The sequence below is a fragment of the Dendrobates tinctorius genome, unplaced genomic scaffold (assembly GCF_039654945.1).
Source record: "Dendrobates tinctorius isolate UK_male_01 unplaced genomic scaffold, ASM3965494v1 ptg000151l, whole genome shotgun sequence".
In the NCBI taxonomy this organism is placed as follows: Eukaryota; Metazoa; Chordata; class Amphibia; order Anura; family Dendrobatidae; genus Dendrobates; species Dendrobates tinctorius.
Window position 1 is genome coordinate 32,405,933 of NW_027361818.1, and position 21,115 is coordinate 32,427,047.

Here is a 21,115-nt window from a genome sequence, read left to right on the forward strand (position 1 = left end):
TGGGCCATAGAGCTGCTTACTGGTGGGTCCTGGAGTTGGTTACTAGTGGGCGCTAGAGCTGGTTACTGGTGGGCAATAGAGCTGGTTACTGGTGGGCCCTGAAGCTGGTTACTGGTGGGTCCAGGAGCTGGTTACTGGTGGGTCCTGGAGTTGGTTACTGGTGGGCCCTGGAGCTAGTTACTGGTGGGCCCAAGAGCTGGTTACTGGTGGGCCCTGAAGCTGGTTACTGGTGGGTCCTGGTGCTGGTTACTGGTGGGCGCTAGAGCTGGTTACTGGTGGGCAATGGAGCTGGTTATTGGTGGGCCACGGAGCTGCTTGCTGGTGGGTCCTGGAACTGGTTACTAGTGGGCGCTAGAGCTGGTTACTGGTGGGCAATAGAGCTGGTTACTGGTGGGCCACGTAGCTGGTTACTGATGGGCAATGGAGCTGTTTACTGGTGGGCCCTGGAGCTGGTTACTGGTGGGTCCTGGAACTGGTGGACCCTGGAGCTGGTTAGTGGAGGGCCATGGAGCTGGTTACTGGTGGGTCCTGGAGCTGGTTACTGGTGTGCCCTGGAGCTGGTTACTGGTGGACCCTAGAGCTGGTTACTGGTGGGCAATGGAGCTGGTTATTGATGGACCACGGAGCTGCTTGCTGGTGGGTCCTGGAACTGGTTACTAGTGGGCGCTAGAGCTGGTTACTGGTGGGCAATAGAGCTGGTTACTGGTGGGCCACGTAGCTGGTTACTGATGGGCAATGGAACTGTTTACTGGTGGGCCCTGGAGCTGGTTACTGGTGGGTCCTGGAACTGGTTCTGGTGGACCCTGGAGCTGGTTAGTGGAGGGCCATGGAGCTGGTTACTGGTGGGTCCTGGAGCTGGTTACTGGTGTGCCCTGGAGCTGGTTACTGGTGGACCCTAGAGCTGGTTACTGGTGGGCAATGGAGCTGGTTATTGGTGGGCCACAGAGCTGGTTACTGGTGGGCCATGGAGCTGGTTACTGGTAGGCAATGGAGCTGGTTACTGGTAGGCCCTGCAGCCGGTTACTGGTGGGTCCTGGAGCTGGTTACTGGTGGGCCATGAGCTGGTTACTGGTGGGCAATGGAGCTGGTTACTGGTGGGCCCTGAAGCTGGATACTGGTGGGTCCTGGAGCTGGTTACTGACGGGCACTGATACTGGTGGGCCCTGGAGCTGGTTACTGGTGGGTCCGGGTGCTGGTTACTGGTTGACGCTAGAACTGGTTACTGGTGGGCAATGGAGCTGGTTAGTGGAGGGCCATGGAGCTGGTTACTGGTGGGCCACGGAGCTGGATACTGGTGGGTCTTGGAGCTGGATACTGGTGGGCCCTGGAGCTGGTTACTGGTGGGTCCTAGAGCTGGTTACTGGTGGGCCCTGGAGCTGGTTACTGATAGACAATGGAGCTGGTTACCGGTGGGTCCTGGAGTTGGTTACTGGTGGGTCCAGGAGCTGGTTACTGGTGGGTCCTGGAGTTGGTTACTGGTGGGCCCTGGAGCTGGTTACTGGTGGGCCCTAGAGCTGGTTACTGGTGGGCCCTGAAGCTGGTTACTGGTGGGTCCTGGTGCTGGTTACTGGTGGGCGCTAGAGCTGGTTACTGGTGGGCAATGGAGCTGGTTATTGGTGGGCCACGGAGCTGCTTGCTGGTGGGTCCTGGAACTGGTTACTAGTGGGCGCTAGAGCTGGTTACTGGTGGGCAATAGAGCTGGTTACTGGTGGGCCACGTAGCTGGTTACTGATAGGCAATGGAGCTGGTTACTGGTGGGCCCTGGAGCTGGTTACTGGTGGGTCCTGGAACTGGTTCTGGTGGACCCTGGAGCTGGTTAGTGGAGGCCATGGAGCTGGTTACTGGTGGGTCCTGGAGCTGGTTACTGGTGGGCCCTGGAGCTGGTTACTGGTGGACCCTAGAGCTGGTTACTGGTGGGCAATGGAGCTGGTTATTGGTGGGCCACAGAGCTGGTTACTGGTGGGCCATGGAGCTGGTTACTGGTAGGCAATGGAGCTGGTTACTGGTAGGCCCTGCAGCCGGTTACTGGTGGGTCCTGGAGCTGGTTACTGGTGGGCCATGAGCTGGTTACTGGTGGGCAATGGAGCTGGTTACTGGTGGGCCCTGAAGCTGGATACTGGTGGGTCCTGGAGCTGGTTACTGACGGGCACTGATACTGGTGGGCCCTGGAGCTGGTTACTGGTGGGTCCGGGTGCTGGTTACCGGTTGACGCTAGAACTGGTTACTGGTGGGCAATGGAGCTGGTTATTGGTGGGCCATGGAGCTGGTTACTGGTGGGCCACAGAGCTGGTTACTGGTGGGCAATGGAGCTGGTTACTGGTGGGCCCTGGAGTTGGCTACCGGTGGGCCCTAGAGCTGGTTGCTTGTGGGCCATTGAGCTGGTTACTGGTGGGCAATGGAGCTGGTTATTGGTGGGCCACAGAGCTGGTTACTGGTGGGCCATGGAGCTGGTTACTGGTAGGTAATGGAGCTGGCTACTGGTGGGCCCTGAAGCTGGTTACTGGTGGGTCCTGGAGCTGGTTAATGGTGGACCATGGAGCTGGTTACTGGTGGGCAATGGAGCTGGTTACTGGCGGGTCCTGAAGCTGGTTACTGGTGGGCCCTGGAGTTGGTTACTGGTGAGCCCTGGAGCTGGTTACTGATAGACAATGGAGCTGGTTACCGGTGGGTCCTGGAACTGGTTACTGGTGGGCCCTGGTGCTGGTTACTAGTGGACGCTAGAGCTGGTTACTGGTGGGCAATGGAGCTGGTTACTGGTGGGCAATGGAGCTGGTTATTGGTGGGCCACAGAGCTGGTTACTGGTGGGCCATGGAGCTGGTTACTGGTAGGTAATGGAGCTGGCTACTGGTGGGCCCTGAAGCTGGTTACTGGTGGGTCCAGGAGCTGGTTAATGGTGGACCATGGAGCTGGTTACTGGTGGGCAATGGAGTTGGTTACTGGCGGGTCCTGAAGCTGGTTACTGGTGGGCCCTGGAGTTGGTTACTGGTGAGCCCTGGAGCTGGTTACTGATAGACAATGGAGCTGGTTACCGGTGGGTCCTGGAACTGGTTACTGGTGGGTCCAGGAGCTGGTTACTGGTGGGTCCTGGAGTTGGTTACTGGTGGGCCCTGGAGCTGGTTACTTTTGAGCCCTGGAGCTGGTTACTGATAGACAATGGAGCTGGTTACTTGTGGGTCCTGGAGCTGGTTACAGGTGGGCCCTGGAGCTGGTTACTGGTGGGTGCTAGAGCTGGTTACTGGTGGGCCCTGAAGCTGGTTACAGGTGGGTTCTGGTGCTGGTTACTGGTGGGCACTAGAGCTGGTTACTGGTGGGCAATGGAGCTGGCTATTGGTGGGCCATAGAGCTGCTTACTGGTGGGTCCTGGAGTTGGTTACTAGTGGGCGCTAGAGCTGGTTACTGGTGGGCAATAGAGCTGGTTACTGATGGGCAATGGAGCAGGTTACTGGTGGGCCCTGGAGCTGGTTACTGGTGGGCCCTGGAGCTGGTTACTGGTGGATCCTGGAACTGGTTCTGGTGGGCCCTGGAGCTGGTTAGTGGTGGGCCATGCAGCTGGTTACTTGTGGGCCATGGAGCTGGATACTGGTGGGTCTTGGAGCTGGATACTGATGGGACCTGGAACTGGTTACTGGTGGGTCTTGGAGCTGGTCACTGGTGGGCCCTGGAGCTGGTTACTGGTGGGTCCTGGTGCTGGGTACTGGTGGACTCTAGAGCTGGTTACTGGTGGGCAATGGAGCTGGTTATTGGTGGGCCACGGAGCTGGTTACTGGTGGGCCATGGAGCTGGTTACTGGTAGGTAATGGAGCTGGTTACTGGTGGGCCCTGAAGCTGGTTATTGGTGGGTCCGGGAGCTGGTTACTGGTGGGCCACGGAGCTGGTTACTGGTGGTCAATGGAGCTGGTTACTGGTGGGCCCTGAAGCTGGTTACTGGTGGGTCCTGGAGCTGGTTACTGGCGGGCGCTAGAGCTGGTTACTGGTGGGCCCTGGAACTGGTTACTGGTGGGTCCTGGTGCTGGTTACTGGTTGACGCTAGAGCTGGTTACTGGTGGGCAATGGAGGTGGTTATTGGTGGGCCATGGAGCTGGTTACTGGTGTGTCATGGAGCTGGTTACTGGTCGGAAATGGAGCTGGTTACTGCTGGGCCCTGGAGCTGGCTACCGGTGGTCCCTAGAGCTGGTTGCTTGTGGGCCATGGAGCTGGTTACTGGTGGGCCCTGGTTTTGGTTACTGGTAGAATCATAGAATCATAGAATCGTAGAGTTGGAAGGGACCTCCTGGGCCATCTGGTCCAACCCCCTGCTCAAAGCAGGATTCGCTAAATCATCCCAGTCAGATGTCTGTCCAGCCTCTGTTTGAAGACATCGATTGAAGGAGAACTTACCACTTCTCGTGGCAGCTTGTTCCACTCATTGATCACTCTAACTGTCAAAAAGTTTTTTCTAATATATAATCTGTGTCTCCTCCCATTCAGTTTCATCCCATTGCTTCTAGTCTTTCCTTGTGCAAATGAGAATAAAGTTGATCCTTCTACAATGTGACAGCCCTTTAGATATTTGTAGACAGCTATTAAGTCTCCTCTCAGTCTTCTCTTTTGCAAACTAAACATTCCCAAATCCTGCAACCTTTCCTCATAAGACAGGGTTTGCAGACCGGTCACCATTCTGGTCGCTCTTTTCTGAACTTGCTCCAGTTTGTTGATGTCTTTTTTAAAATGTGGTGCCCAAAACTGGACACAATATTCCAGATGAGGTCTGACCAAAGAGGAGTAGAGGGAAATAATGACTTCACTTGATCTAGACTGTACGCTTCTGTTAATACATCCTAGAATTGCATTTGCCTTTTTTGCTGCTGCATCACACTGTTGACTCATATTCAGTCTGTGATCTATTAGTATACCCAAGTCTTTTTCACATGTGCTGTTGCTTAGCCCTATTCCTCCCATTCTGTATATGCTTTTTTCATTTTTATTGCCCAGATGTAGTACTTTGCATTTTTCCCTGCTAAAAACCATTCTGTTAGTTGCTGCCCACTTCTCCAGTTTATTTATATCGTTTTGAATCCTCTCTCTCTCTTCTCTAGTATTAGCTATCCCTCCTAGCTTTGTGTCATCAGCAAATTTAATCAGTTTACCCTCAATTCCTTCATCTAAATCGTTGATAAAGATGTTGAACAATACAGGGCTCAGGTAGACGCTAGAGTTGGTTACTGGTGGGCAATGGAGCTGGTTATTGGTGGGCCATGGAGCTGGTTACTGGTGGGCCATGGAGCTGGTTACTGGTAGGTAATGGAGCTGGTTACTGCTGGGCCCTGAAGCTGGTTACTGGTGGGTCCTGGAGCTGGTTACTGGTGGGCCACGGAGCTGGTTACTGGTGGGCAATGGAGTTGGTTACTGGTGGGCCCTGAAGATGGTTACTGGTGGGTCCTGGAGCTGGTTACTGGCGGGCACTAGAGCTGGTTACTGGTGGGAACTGGAGCTGGTTACTGGTGGGTCCTGGTGCTGGTTACTGGTGGACGCTAGAGCTGGTTACTGGTGGGCAATGGAGCTGGTTATTGATGGGCCACGGAGCTGGTTACTGGTGGGCAATGGAGCTGGTTACTGGTGGGCCCTGGATCTGGTTACTGGTGGGCAATGGAGCTGGTTACCAGTGGGACCTGGAGCTGGTTACCGGTGGGCCCTGGAGCTGGTTACTGGTGGGCAATGGAGCTGGTTACTGGTGGGCCACAGAGCTAGTTACTGGAGGGTCCTGAAGATGGTTACCGGTGGGCCCTGGAGTTCGTTACCGGCGGGCCCTGGAGTTGGTTACCGGCGGGTCCTTGACACCTCAGTCTGACACTGTAAACATAGTGTGTACAGTATGTAATAAAATTGCACATTCCCCACGCTTGGTAACTCTGATGATGTTGGATGGTGGCCAGCCCTCACCTTTCAGGGTTATAGAGAAACCTCCACACCCACCATAGCATGTAGGTGACAAAACACATAGAATGTGGCCTTCAATAAGGTGGTACATGTGTTCCTGCCCTTTCCCCTGCAGGGTAATACAGATAGAAGGGAGCTGTGAGCTGGCCTCGCTTCCTGCAGGGTGATGCTGTTCCTTTTCACTTCGGCATGGCTTGTTTGCAGAAGACATGGTCAGAGGAGTGGAGGAGGTTGATAGTCCCTGTCTCTTCTATTCCTCCTCCTTTTCCTTCTCTGGTGGGCACGGTTTTAGGTATGGAAGGATTTCCCACACTTCCACCATTCGTTCTGGTGACAGACCATGGACCACCAGGACATCCATGTAGTGACAATAGTCATCATTTTTCAGACCAAACGAGAAGAATCGTGGATCATGGTGAAACTCAACTTTGGTAGCCAAAGCCAGGAATCCCAAGTAGACATCATCCAAAGGGAAAACGGGAATAATGGATGCAGCCCAATGGAGAGATGGAACCAACTCTGCAGGTATAAGGAAGCCCCCGCCAGACACAAATTGAGGGTAATACCCATGAGGATAGACGGATAGTGGCACCGCATACTTTCCACGGCGATCGGGAGGTGGGTGAACCTGCAGTTGTCCATGGATCTTAAGTCGATGAGTTGGGTCTGAGGAGGTAATGTAGGCCGCAAGTGCATGGGGGTTAACGAACTCGTCATCATCACCTGCATGGAAAGAAACACCAATAAGTAATCCATATAGATGGCATCATGCAGAGAATGAGAATTTTATGTGGTCATAAACAGGCTCGACAGCTCAGATCTCCAGACCCTTCAGGGAGAAGTATTAGTGGAATTATTATAAGTCTTTATGGTTGGTCCTGTAGAAAATGTCAAATATGTATCCTGAGTAGAGAAGGAAGGCTCCCTGCAGTCTACCATGGCTGGTCTGACTGTATTTGAGGGGACCTTGCACTACTCTGCTTAAGGCTAAAAGTGACTAAAACCGTCAATAAAAAAGATTAAGAACAAGAACACCCTTCACAAGGGCAAATCAGAAAGCCCTTATCAGCAAAACTATAGACTAAAAGGGTGCGGAACCTTAGGTCTGGGGGCCATTTATAACTCATGTCAAGGATAACAGCCGAGGGGTTACGCAGATCCCACCACTGTTACCACGATGTGACAGATGACAGCAAAAAGATCATCCATGTCCCACCACTGCCACCAGTTGTCAAGAAAATGCAACTCCACTGCCTCCAATCATCAAGACAATTACGCAATTGTCTGACGAGTGATGGATGTAGGCGCGGCTGCTTTCACTACTAGGCCAGATATTGGGGAACTCACAGTGATTGTTTGGTATATACACCTCGAACTCCAATGTATGGAATATATGTGTATAAATACCATGATACGATCACTGCCAACTCCACAATAACAAAACAATCTGAACCGCTACTAGCTGCCACCAACAACCGTTATACAGATTGACTGGAAGGGTCGGCGTTAGGGGCAGGCAGACCAGTCTCCTCCAGGGGCACCCAGCCAGCCGCTATGGGGCCCCTGAATAAGAGAGGCCCCTATGTCGCATCTCCCCTCCCCCCACATCGCACATGCAACTTATTGGCATCATAGATGCCGATACAGTTGAAAGCAGTGATAAAGGAGAAAGCGTCATGTGACGCGCCATCTCCCATCACTCCCCATCTGCCTCTGACTCATCAGCGTGTGCCAGCAGTGGAGCTGATGAGATGCTCTGCAGAAGTCAGAGCAGCGAGGGAATGAGGAGGAGAGGTAAGTATTGTGTGTGCATGCATTAGAGTGTGAGTAGGTGTGTGTATGCATTATAGTGTGAGTGCGTGTGTATGCATTATAGGGTGTGTGTCTGTCTGCTGCACGATACTGTGTGTGGGGGGACTGCACTATACTGTGTGGGGGCGGCTGCATTAGACTGTGTGTTTGTGTGGGGGGCTGCATTGTACTTTATGTGTGTGGAGGGGGCTGCATTATACTCTGAGGGCACTGCATTATACTCTGGGTGGCTGCATTATACTGTGTGTGGGGGGGCTGCATTATACTCTGAGGGGGCTGCATTATACTCTGGGGGAACTGCATTATACTGTGTGTGTGAGGGGCTGCATTATACTCTGAGGGTGCTGCATTATACTGTGAGGGCACTGCATTCTACTGTTAGGGGGCTGCATTATACTGTGTGGGGGAGGCTGCATTATACTGTTTGTGTTTATGGAGGGGGCTACATTATACTTCATGTGGGGCTGCATTATACTGTGAGGGGGCTGCTTTATACTGAATGTGAGGGGGCATTATACTCTGAGAGTGCTGCATTATACTGTGAGGAGGCTGCTTTATACTCTGGGAGGGCTTCATTTTACTGTGTGTAGGGGCTACATTATACTCTGAGAGAGATGCATTATATTCTGAGGGGGGCTGAATTATGCTGTATGAGGGGATTACATTATACTCTATGAGGAGGCTGCAGTATACTCTGAGGGGGGCTGCATTATGTTCTCAGGGGGATACATTATGTTCTGAGGGGGGCTGCAGTATACAATATCAAGGACCATGGGGAGTGCATTATACTATATGTACTATATGAGACCTGCATTATACTGTACCGAGGACTATCTGTACCAATCACTCTTTCTCAGCCGGAGTAAGAGTAGGACATTGAAACGCGTTGACCTGCAAAACCTTTTAATAAAATCCGTTGATTTTATCCTGCTATTGAATACTTATCAGCAGCGCAGTTGATGACACCTCTTTATTTACTTTTCATTCACCCATGGCACATTGTGACTGATGTCCTGCAGCAGCTGAAACATGTCCTTATCTCTTGTTGCTATTTGCAACTACATCAGATGAATGGTCTCATATTAATCATTGTACTGGTATCATCGGATAAGACCATATTGTGCTCCTTCTTGTCTCCTAGTACTTTTATTCCATGTATATAAAGTAGTCTGTGTCTCCTGTGTGATGTATATGATAGTCTCAGTGTCTCCTGTGTGATATATATGGCAGTCTAAGTGTCTCCTATGTTATGTATACTGTAGACATCCCACTGCTTCAGTTAAATAAATGTTATGTGAGCAGTGATGGATTCCCCCCTGTGAAGAGATCTGCAGTGTAATATACATCTGTGTTTGGTACAACTTACTGCTGTGAGTTCTTTACAAAACGTATCCCAAAGTGTTGTCTTCACTCCAGACCAATGCAAACTTGTAAAAGCAGTAAAGTGTAGCAACATCATCTATCCCACCTATCATCACACCTCACAGGAGAGGAGCAGCTACAGGCATCACAATACAGGTGAGTTAAGGGCCTTTTACACATAGTGAGATCGCTAGCGATCTCGCTTTGTGTGACACGCACCTGCGACTGCTGCCACTGCTGGATATCGCTGATCGTGCTCGAATGTCCTGTGTCATTTTTTCCTCGTTGGCGTCCCGCTGGCGCCGACTAGCAATGCATGGACGCAGGCGGAAGTCGTCATCATCGCTGCGGTGTGAAAGGTAAGAGCGACCAATTCTATTAGGCACAAGCGTGCGTGTGTGTCTGCTCACTCAACCTGTGAGCCGCATCCCCTGATTCTTTCTGGAAAAAAAAAAAGCTCAACTCCATCTTGCTCTAGACAGGAGGACTTCCAACACAGTGAGGTGTCAGCTTACACCTCCTCTTATATTCTATGTAGTAGGGAGGAGCACAGTAAGAGAAAGCAAGTAGAGGAAGACACAGAAAGACAGCACTGAGTGTAAGGGTTTATCAAATTTCACTGTATTGTTGGAGATTTGTGATGTAATATATCATCTGGCCAGTAGAGGGCAGCAGCGATAGGCCGAGTTGGAGCGCTGGAGGTTTTGGCAGTTGGTGGGCGATTGGAAGGAATCGAAGGATAGTCCAGGTGCAAGTGAAGCTGCGGATCCTTGGAGAAAGTCTAGATTGGGCCGTGCGACTCTGGATCTGTTGTTGGTGACACCGGGACACTTTGTTTGGCTTGACATGAGCCATCTCGATGAGGACAACCAAGTGCAGACCATCTTGGGCTAGGCCACGTGATGCCTTATCACTAAGGACATAGGAAAGCCCTGCGTTTTAGAGATCGGTATTCCCTAAGAGCTTCAAGACGGTTTCGGATTATGGTGGGCTTTGGTGGGCGTCACAGGGGGTATAAAAGGGCGTGCACGCCGACCGCCATCTTACTTCTGCCGATCTTAGTATAGGGAGAGGTTGCTGCTGATTCTGTAGGGAGAGCGTTAGGCAGGGAAGAAGACAAAAAAACTGCTTCTGCTGCTAGCGATTTGGCCTGCACAACACACAAGTCACTGTGTGTGCAGTGCAAGGGGAGGCTATATTGTGGTGTATCAGTGGTGTTGGTTGTTGGGCTGCCTTTTAAGGCTTCCTGACAAGCTGGCATTGCTGTTTACCCACTGCTCCGCAAACTGCTTTTTTAAAAGCAATCCAATCTCCCTTATCCTCTAGTCACTTTTGTCACAGCTGTGCCATCGAGCCTGTCACATAGCGCTCAGATATCAGTGGGCCTCACACAATCCACAAGTGTCCAGTGTCCAAAAGTGTGCGCAGAGATTCAAAATCTCCATTATCCTCTCGTCACTTTGGTCACAGGCAGCTGTGCCATCGAGCGTGTCACATAGCGCTCAGATATCAGTGGGCCTCACACAATCCACAAGTGTCCAGTGTCCAAAAGTGTGCGCAGAGATTCAAAATCTCCATTATCCTCTCGTCACTTTGGTCACAGGCAGCTGTGCCATCGAGCCTGTCACATAGCGCTCAGATATCAGTGGGCCTCACACAATCCACAAGTGTCCAGTGTCCAAAAGTGTGCGCAGAGATTCAAAATCTCCATTATCCTCTCGTCACTTTGGTCACAGGCAGCTGTGCCATCGAGCCTGTCACATAGCGCTCAGATATCAGTGGGCCTCACACAATCCACAAGTGTCCAGTGTCCAAAAGTGTGCGCAGAGATTCAAAATCTCCATTATCCTCTCGTCACTTTGGTCACAGGCAGCTGTGCCATCGAGCGTGTCACATAGCGCTCAGATATCAGTGGGCCTCACACAATCCACAAGTGTCCAGTGTCCAAAAGTGTGCGCAGAGATTCAAAATCTCCATTATCCTCTCGTCACTTTGGTCACAGGCAGCTGTGCCATCGAGCGTGTCACATAGCGCTCAGATATCAGTGGGCCTCACACAATCCACAAGTGTCCAGTGTCCAAAAGTGTGCGCAGAGATTCAAAATCTCCATTATCCTCTCGTCACTTTGGTCACAGGCAGCTGTGCCATCGAGCGTGTCACATAGCGCTCAGATATCAGTGGGCCTCACACAATCCACAAGTGTCCAGTGTCCAAAAGTGTGTGCAGATATTCAAAATCTCCATTATCCTCTCGTCACTTTGGTCACAGGCAGCTGTGCCATCGAGCCTGTCACATAGCGCTCAGATATCAGTGGGCCTCACACAATCCACAAGTGTCCAGTGTCCAAAAGTGTGCGCAGAGATTCAAAATCTCCATTATCCTCTCGTCACTTTGGTCACAGGCAGCTGTGCCATCGAGCGTGTCACATAGCGCTCAGATATCAGTGGGCCTCACACAATCCACAAGTGTCCAGTGTCCAAAAGTGTGCGCAGAGATTCAAAATCTCCATTATCCTCTCGTCACTTTGGTCACAGGCAGCTGTGCCATCGAGCCTGTCACATAGCGCTCAGATATCAGTGGGCCTCACACAATCCACAAGTGTCCAGTGTCCAAAAGTGTGCGCAGAGATTCAAAATCTCCATTATCCTCTCGTCACTTTGGTCACAGGCAGCTGTGCCATCGAGCCTGTCACATAGCGCTCAGATATCAGTGGGCCTCACACAATCCACAAGTGTCCAGTGTCCAAAAGTGTGCGCAGAGATTCAAAATCTCCATTATCCTCTCGTCACTTTGGTCACAGGCAGCTGTGCCATCGAGCGTGTCACATAGCGCTCAGATATCAGTGGGCCTCACACAATCCACAAGTGTCCAGTGTCCAAAAGTGTGCGCAGAGATTCAAAATCTCCATTATCCTCTCGTCACTTTGGTCACAGGCAGCTGTGCCATCGAGCCTGTCACATAGCGCTCAGATATCAGTGGGCCTCACACAATCCACAAGTGTCCACTGTCCACAAGTGTGTGCAGAAATTCTAAATCTCCCCTGTCCTATAGACACCTTGTACCTTGTTTTACATTACTATATAGTTTGTTGGATTTTGTCTACATTTCTACCAAAAATGAGGAAGGCTGGTGGAAGAGGCCGTGGAATTGGGCGGGGGTTGGCAGCTGGTAATGATGGTGTTGGTGGTGGATCTGATGGTAGTGGCAAGAGCAAAATAGGACCGAATGCAGGAGGTGCTGACCCTGCGTCATCGTCTGGCTACATAAGGCCTCGAACGCTTAGTTTTCTAGGAGTTGGCAAACCGCTTTTAAAGGCAGAGCATCAGGAAAAAGTTTTGTCTTACATTGCTGACTCAGCCTCCAGCTCTATCGCCTCCTCTTCTTCAGTTGTAAAAAGTAAAAGCACTGAGTCGTCATTGGAGGCTCATGTTCATGAACCACACCTTTCCTTGTGTCCTTCACCCCAACCAAGATTGAAGGATGACGCAGGCCATACTACTGATTACTCCATGGAGCTGTTTTCACATACCATGCCTGGATTATCAAGTGAAATGGTGAATTACCCAGGCCAAGATGAATCTGACATGGAGTGCACTGATGCACAGCCGCTGATGGATGATTCTGCTGGTACATTCACTCAGAGCACTACATTGTCCTCGCAGTGTACAGAGCCAGATTTTGACCCTGATGAGACTCAGGTGCCCCTTCCCGCACACTATACCACCATACACGGTGACACAGAGAAAGGTGCACATGACATAGAAGAGGAGGTGATGGATGACCCAGTTGTTGACCCAGATTGGCATCCATTGGGGGAAGAGGGTGCTGCTTCCAATAGCTCAGATGAGGAGCATCCACAGCAGACATCGACATCGCAACAGCTGTTATCTGGCAGGCCCGGAGCACTCCAAAGACAGGTTCCAAACATCAAAAGAGTTGCTGGACAGCTTGTCCAGAGGGTCAAAAGATCACAGCGTGCTAGGCCGCAAAATGTCTGCCAAAGTAGGAAGAGTGCAGTGTGGCACTTTTTTGAACAAAATCCTCATGATCAGGCCAAGGCTATCTGTAAGAAGTGCGCAAAGACCTTTAGCCGAGGGAAAAATCTGAAAAATTTGAATACCAGTTGCATGCTTAGACATTTAACCAGCATGCACTTGCAAGCGTGGACACAACACCAAACCTCAAGTGCCACATGTGCAACTGATCACAACGAAGGTAGTCAGCAACGCTACATTGTTACCCCCACTGTAAGCCCACCGGTTAGCACAGCAGCAAATGTTGAGGTGTCGTTGCAAGACCACAGCAGTCAGGGAATCCCACTGTTATATCAACGAAAGACTGATTCTAGGCCATCAGAAAGAACACCAACTCCATCACCATCATCAACCCTCTCTCAGTCCGCCCTGTCCACCGCTACTTCCACCATATGCAGCTCTCAAGTCCAGCTCACCCTCCCAGACACTATGAGTAGGTCAAGAAAGTACTCAATCTCTCATCCGCGTACACTGGGTTTGAACGCCCACATTGCCAAACTAATCTCGTTTGAGATGATGCCCTTTCGGTTGGTGGAAAGCACAGCTTTCCGCGAACTCATGGCATATGCAGTACCACGCTATGACCTACCCAGTCACCACTTCTTCTCTCGCAAAGCCATCCCAGCCCTCCACCATCATGTGAAAGACCGCATTGTCCATGCACTCAAGCAGTCAGTGAGCGGAAAGGTGCATCTCACAACTGATGCATGGTCCAGTTGGCATGGCCAGGGCCGTTACGTGTCCATCACTGCGCACTGGGTTAATGTGGTGGATGCAGGGTCCACAGGGGACAGCGGTGGTGGGACAGTGCTGCCTAGCCCACGGTATAGGAAACAGTTGGCTGTAGGCGTTCGACCCTCCTCCTCCTCCTCCTCCAGAAGCGAAAGCTCGTCCACAGAGTGCAGTCGTACGAGCACTCCATCTGCAGCTGCCACTGTTGCACACGATGTGTCCCCCTATCGAGCAGCTAGTGGAAAGCGTCAGCAGGCTGTGTTGCAGATGATGTGTTTGGGCGACAGACACACCGCCGAGGTGCTGGCCGAGTACTTGAAGCGACAAACTGAGTCATGGCTGGGCAGTGTACATCTTGAGGCAGGCAAGGTAGTTAGTGATAACGGCCGTAATGTGGCAGCCATAGCCCTTTCAAAACTCAGCCATATACCTTGCTTGGCTCACACCTTGAACCTGGTGGTGCAGTGCTTCCTCAAAAATTATCCGGAGTTAACAGCCCTGCTCCAGAAGGTGCGAAGACTGTGCGCGCACATCTGCCGGTCGCCTGTACACTCCGTTCGTATGCAGAAGCTGCAGCGATTGCTCCACCTTCCCAACCACCGCCTCATTATCGACATTGCAACAAGGTGGAACTCCACCCTGCACATGGTGGAGCGGCTGTGCGAGCAGAGGCAGGCCATAATGCATTTGTGGGAGGATACACGGCCAGGCACTTTGAGAGCAGACATGGAGTTGACAGGCGTGCAGTGGTCGAAGCTGAAAGACCTTTGTAAAGTCCTTCAGTGTTTTGAGGAATGCACACGGCTGGTAAGCGCAGACGACGCCATCCTAAGCATGAGCATCCCACTTATGCGTCTGCTCATGCAAACTTTGACGCACCTTAAGGAGCAGGCGTCTGCAGCCAATGTTGATGAGGAGGAAGAGGAGGAGGGAATCCTTGATGACATTCAGCCATTGTCTGCTCAGGGACCTCTCCTGGACGAGGTGGAGGAAGAAGAGGAGGAGGAGGAGGATGATGGGGATGATTACTTAGGGGAGGAGGATGCATCTCGTGGGGCAAGTGAAAATGTTGGCGTGGCAAGGTCTGGTACAGGGTTTGTGCGTGACTGGAGGGATGTGGATTTGCCAGAAAGTGCTCCTCCACCCAGCACTCGCAGTGCATCATTGACACCGGGAACATTGGCCCACATGTCAGATTATGCCTTGCGGATCCTAAAAAGGGACCCCCGCATTGCCAAAATGATGAACGATGACGACTACTGGTTGGCCAGCATCCTGGATCCACGCTATAAAGGCAAATTACAAAACATCATGCCACAGGAGAACCTTGACCTAATATTGGCTAATAAACAAGCAACTCTGGTAAATCGGTTGCTTGAGGCATTCCCAGCACACAGCAGCGGTGATGGTTCTCACACGAGCCGTACGGGCAGGGGGCAGCTTGGCAGAGGTGTTCGTGGTGCACACAGCAGAAGTGGCGTTGGAGACAGGGGTTTCATGACAATGTTGTGGACTGATTTTTCAAGTACCGCTCACACAACTGGTAATACTGCATCGATGGAAAGTGACAGGAGACAGCAGTTGTCAACTATGGTTACAAACTACTTTTCCTGCCATATCGATGTTCTCCCACACAGGTCATTCCCCTTTGACTATTGGGCCGCTAAACTGGACACCTGGCCTGAATTGGCCCAATATGCCTTACAGGAGCTCGCTTGCCCAGCTGCAAGTGTGCTATCGGAAAGAGTCTTCAGTGCAGCTGGATCAATCCTGACAGAAAAAAGGACCCGTCTGTCAACCCAAAATGTGGATGATCTAACCTTCATTAAAATGAACCACGCATGGGTTTCCAAGGATTTTGTCCCACCTTCCCCTGATGACACATAGGGTGACAGAAAAATGGCTTGCTTTGGTCCACCTCTTCCTGGTACTTCACCTATTTCGCCTTTTGCATCAGCTGAATGTCCAACATCAACATATGCCACTTTCTAAAACTCCCTAACTGTGCTGCCTCCCCCCCCATGGCCGGGGTCACCACCTACCGCACGACACCGTGCGAGTGCCATTGCCCTGGACAGGTGGGTAGGCCGACTCTTGGGCGCGGGCACTGGCACAGGGTCCCTCATAGTGCAATCAAGTGTCTCTGACGGCGGTGGTGCACACCCGCCATCAGACACACCGCTGTACTATGAGGGGCCCAGTGCCAGTACCGACGCCCACGAGTGGGCCCCCCTTGCTTGGGCAGGGCCCCAGCATTTGCAATCTTTACCTCTCCCTGCTCCTCCGCTGTGTAATCTGGGCCGTCAAATCCATAATGTGCCTGACACCGTCTGAGCCTGCCTCCTGAGACATATATTTTGAATGTGTACGCTATCCATACATGTTATCCGGGGATACGGTACCCTTTCTAACCTTTGTGCAATCACGTGCAATCCATACTGGGCCCAGCACCGTCTGAGCCTGCCTCCTGAGACATATATTTTGAATGTGTACGCTATCCATACATGTTATCCGGGGATACGGTACCCTTTCTAACCTTTGTGCAATCACGTGCAATCCATACTGTGCCTGACACCGTCTGAGCCTGCCTCCTGAGACATATATTTTGAATGTGTACGCTATCCATACATGTTATCCAGGGATACGGTACCCTTTCTAACCTTTGTGCAATCACGTGCAATCCATACTGTGCCTGACACCGTCTGAGCCTGCCTCCTGAGACATATATTTTGAATGTGTACGCTATCCATACATGTTATCCAGGGATACGGTACCCTTTCTAACCTTTGTGCAATCACGTGCAATCCATACTGGGCCTAACACCGTCTGAGCCTGCCTCCTGAGACATATATTTTGAATGTGTACGCTATCCATACATGTTCTCCGGGGATACGGTACCCTTTCTAACCTTTGTGCAATCACGTGCAATCCATACTGGGCCTAACACCGTCTGAGCCTGCCTCCTGAGACATATATTTTGAATGTGTACGCTATCCATACATGTTATCCAGGGATACGGTACCCTTTCTAACCTTTGTGCAATCACGTGCAATCCATACTGGGCCTAACACCGTCTGAGCCTGCCTCCTGAGACATATATTTTGAATGTGTACGCTATCCATACATGTTATCCGGGGATACGGTACCCTTTCTAACCTTTGTGCAATCACGTGCAATCCATACTGGGCCTAACACCGTCTGAGCCTGCCTCCTGAGACATATATTTTGAATGTGTACGCTATCCATACATGTTATCCAGGGATACGGTACCCTTTCTAACCTTTGTGCAATCACGTGCAATCCATACTGGGCCTAACACCGTCTGAGCCTGCCTCCTGAGACATATATCTTGAATGTGTACGCTATCCATACATGTTATCCAAGGATACGGTACCCTTTCTAACCTTTGTGCAATCACGTGCAATCCATACTGTGCCTGACACCGTCTGAGCCTGCCTCCTGAGACATATATTTTGAATGTGTACGCTATCCATACATGTTATCCGGGGATACGGTACCCTTTCTAACCTTTGTGCAATCACGTGCAATCCATACTGGGCCTAACACCGTCTGAGCCTGCCTCCTGAGACATATATTTTGAATGTGTACGCTATCCATACATGTTATCCGGGGATACGGTACCCTTTCTAACCTTTGTGCAATCATGTGCAATCCATACTGGGCCTAACACCGTCTGAGCCTGCCTCCTGAGACATATATTTTGAATGTGTACGCTATCCATACATGTTATCCTGGGATACGGTACCCTTTCTAACCTTTGTGCAATCATGTGCAATCCATACTGGGCCTAACACCGTCTGAGCCTGCCTCCTGAGACATATATTTTGAATGTGTACGCTATCCATACATGTTATCCGGGGATACGGTACCCTTTCTAACCTTTGTGCAATCACGTGCAATCCATACTGGGCCTAACACCGTCTGAGCCTGCCTCCTGAGACATATATTTTGAATGTGTACGCTATCCATACATGTTATCCGGGGATACGGTACCCTTTCTAACCTTTTTGCAATCACGTGCAATCCATACTGGGCCTAACACCGTCTGAGCCTGCCTCCTGAGACATATATTTTGAATGTGTACGCTATCCATACATGTTATCCGGCGATACGGTACCCTTTCTAACCTTTGTGCAATCATGTGCAATCCATACTGGGCCTAACACCGTCTGAGCCTGCCTCCTGAGACATATATTTTGAATGTGTACGCTATCCATACATGTTATCCGGGGATACGGTACCCTTTCTAACCTTTGTGCAATCACGTGCAATCCATACTGTGCCTGACACCGTCTGAGCCTGCCTCCTGAGATATATATTTTGAATGTGTACGCTATCCATACATGTTATCCAGGGATACGGTACCCTTTCTAACCTTTGTGCAATCACGTGCAATCCATACTGGGCCTGACACCGTCTGAGCCTGCCTCCTGAGACATATATTTTGAATGTGTACGCTATCCATACATGTTATCCAGGGATACGGTACCCTTTCTAACCTTTGTGCAATCATGTGCAATCCATACTGGGCCTAACACCGTCTGAGCCTGCCTCCTGAGACATATATTTTGAATGTGTACGCTATCCATACATGTTATCCAGGGATACGGTACCCTTTCTAACCTTTGTGCAGTCACGTGCAATCCATACTGGGCGTGAGAACGGCTGGCGAGCTGTTAAGCAAGCTACAGCACCTGTCCAGACAAGTACAGGGATTCCCTAGCGAGGAGACTTATTTGATTGTTTTCAATGTTGGGACAGCAATTTTTGGGGAGCACTATACTCTGGAGAATGATAGATGGGGCCCACCATACACTGGAACATTCCAAAGGTGGACATCAGACACTGGAGCAGCATTTACAGGGCCCATTATACACTAGAGCATTAGAAATGGGGCCCATTATGTTTGGAGCATTATTTGGGCCCATAAGACAGTGGAGCTTCATCCATGGGGACCAACATATACTGTAGCATTATGTGGAGCTCATCATATACTGTTTCAAACATTATATGGGACCAATGATTCTGTATGGAGAAATAGATGGGCCTCGTCATGAGATGTAAAAAGTGAGGTATTTTTCATTGTACTATACCGCTATTTATCTGCCGTATCGGAGCATGATGAGTTGTGGTATGTGTTAAAGGGGCGCTCTTTCGCCCAGGGCACATGAAAACCTGCAGCCAACCCTCCCCCCCCCCACAACTTTAGCCAAATAACCCCCATTTTTCAGTGCGTAACTTGTATTATGAAGTTAATTAAGGTTGACAAGCTTAAGTAAGAAGAATTGATGCTTTTGGCATTCAAATGGGCACTGTAGGTGTGTTTCCTGTCCTCCTCTCACTGCCGACTTTTATTCCCCATTGACTTACATTGGGTTTCGTGTTTCGGGACGACCCCGACTTTTCCCTATAATCGGACGATCTTGCTCGACCCGACTTTTGGAAAAGTCGGGTTTCACGAAACGAAACGCGACCCTAAAAAACCAAAAGTCGCTCAACTCTAGTATTTGGCTCACACATAACTGTTCATTCTGTAAATGTACCTGTGAATACTCTGAGATTCTATTATTCGGAGGAACTGCTGTCATTGTATTTGTTGCTTATACGCTGATTACATTTCATCCTTTCCTTTTTATAAACTGGTTTGTGAATATTCATCTTATATTATCTAATCTTTGTGTCTGCTGATTGTTGCTGTACCATTCGTCCTGTGGCCATCCTTCGTCCAGTCCCCGTCTCTCGTCCTGTGGCCATCTCTCTTCCACGTTTCACTGAGCATTCTAACCAGTCTTTTACCTCACCCTATAGCTGGATTCACATCTGACCTGCTCAGTACAGATATATATTGTCCTCCATGCTGCTGTTTTTTTCTGTGTTCTAATAAAGGACTAAGGCACAGGAATACCTCTTAGTGAGCTGTGCTCTGTGTCAGGGATCAATTATTCTATCCCACCTCTGACACCAATATGTCATGAATTCGGGGGGAAAAGTTTGCCACCAGTTGTCAGGAATTTATATATCATATATGTGGTCGGATGAAATATAAATCCCCACAACTTATGTTTCCACTTTCAGTTCCAGTTCAGAACTTGCAGCTCTACGGCGCCTCCTTCCCCTCAGGTCAGTTAGGGAACTGCATGTAGGTTAAGTAGTCGCTGGAAAGGCTGCCATGTCGCGTACTGGCTATTGGGCACTCTGCAGAGAGGCATTTGTTTTTCTGTGAAGCAACAGAGTTCGCTTCCATTCACACGGGGTGACGTTAACCCACGTGTGAGCAAGCGTTCATTCATTCACCATCTAGTTCTGCCATTACTCAGCAGCAGGTTCCATCTCGGCACGGTGGACCCCGGGCTGCGAATGCCCCTCATATCTCCTTTTATATTATTTGGTGCGTTCCGCAGGCCCTAACAGCTCTGGCTGGGTGCTTCGGTTATTTAGGCAATAACTCATTCTCCTGACACTCTGTATGGGAGACATCATAGCCGCTAGTCTCTTTCCCCCAGCTCAGAGTCAATGACAAGCTGGGCAGCTAAGTGGCTCAGTGGTTAGCCTGAGTTATTGCTGGATTCAAATACCACTAAGGACAACATCGGTAAGGAGTTTGTATGTTTTCCCCATGTTTGCGTCGGTTTCCTCCGGGTTCTCCTGTTTCCTCCCACACTCCAAAGACATACTGATAGGGAATAGGGATGAGCGACTTTGCCTTTTTTAGGGTCGAGTCGGGTTTCATGAAACCCGACTTTCTCAAAAGTCGAACGAATTCGGCCGATTATCGTGAAAAGTCGAAGGCCTACTGAAACACGAAACCCAATGCAAGTCAATGGGGAAGCAAAGTCGGCAGTGAGTGGAGGACAGGAAACACCTACAGTGCCCATTTCAATGCCAACGACATCAATTCTTATTACTGAAGCTTGTCAACCTTAATTTACTTTATAATACTAGTTACGCATTGAAAACTGGGGGTTATTTGACTAAAGTTGTGGGGGGTAGGGCTGGCTCCAGGTTTTCATGGGCCCTGGGCCAAAGAGTGTCAGTGCGCCCCTTTAACACATACCAAAATTCATGATGCTCCGATACGCCACAGAAATATAGGTATAGTACAATGACACATATTTCACTGCTTACATCTCATGACTGATATCTATTTTAAATTGTACAATAGCTCAAAAAAAGGACAGTATATTACTCCATAAGGTATTATGGCCACCACATTGTGCGCCATACAGAGTAATGAGCC

At 50.2% G+C, this 21,115-nt stretch overlaps 1 protein-coding gene across 1 annotated transcript in view; it reads right to left on the reverse strand.

Annotated features, from left to right (window-relative positions):
- Positions 1 to 5,840: 5,840 nt before the first annotated feature.
- Positions 5,841 to 21,115, reverse strand: part of LOC141050181 (UDP-GlcNAc:betaGal beta-1,3-N-acetylglucosaminyltransferase 7-like) — a gene marked incomplete at its 5' end in the record, with an annotated part of 58,709 nt that continues 43,434 nt past the window's right edge. The window contains one exon of the mRNA XM_073547012.1: positions 5,841 to 6,640. Within this exon, the coding sequence (XP_073403113.1) occupies positions 6,168 to 6,640 (473 nt within the window). The remainder of the gene's footprint in view (positions 6,641 to 21,115) is intronic.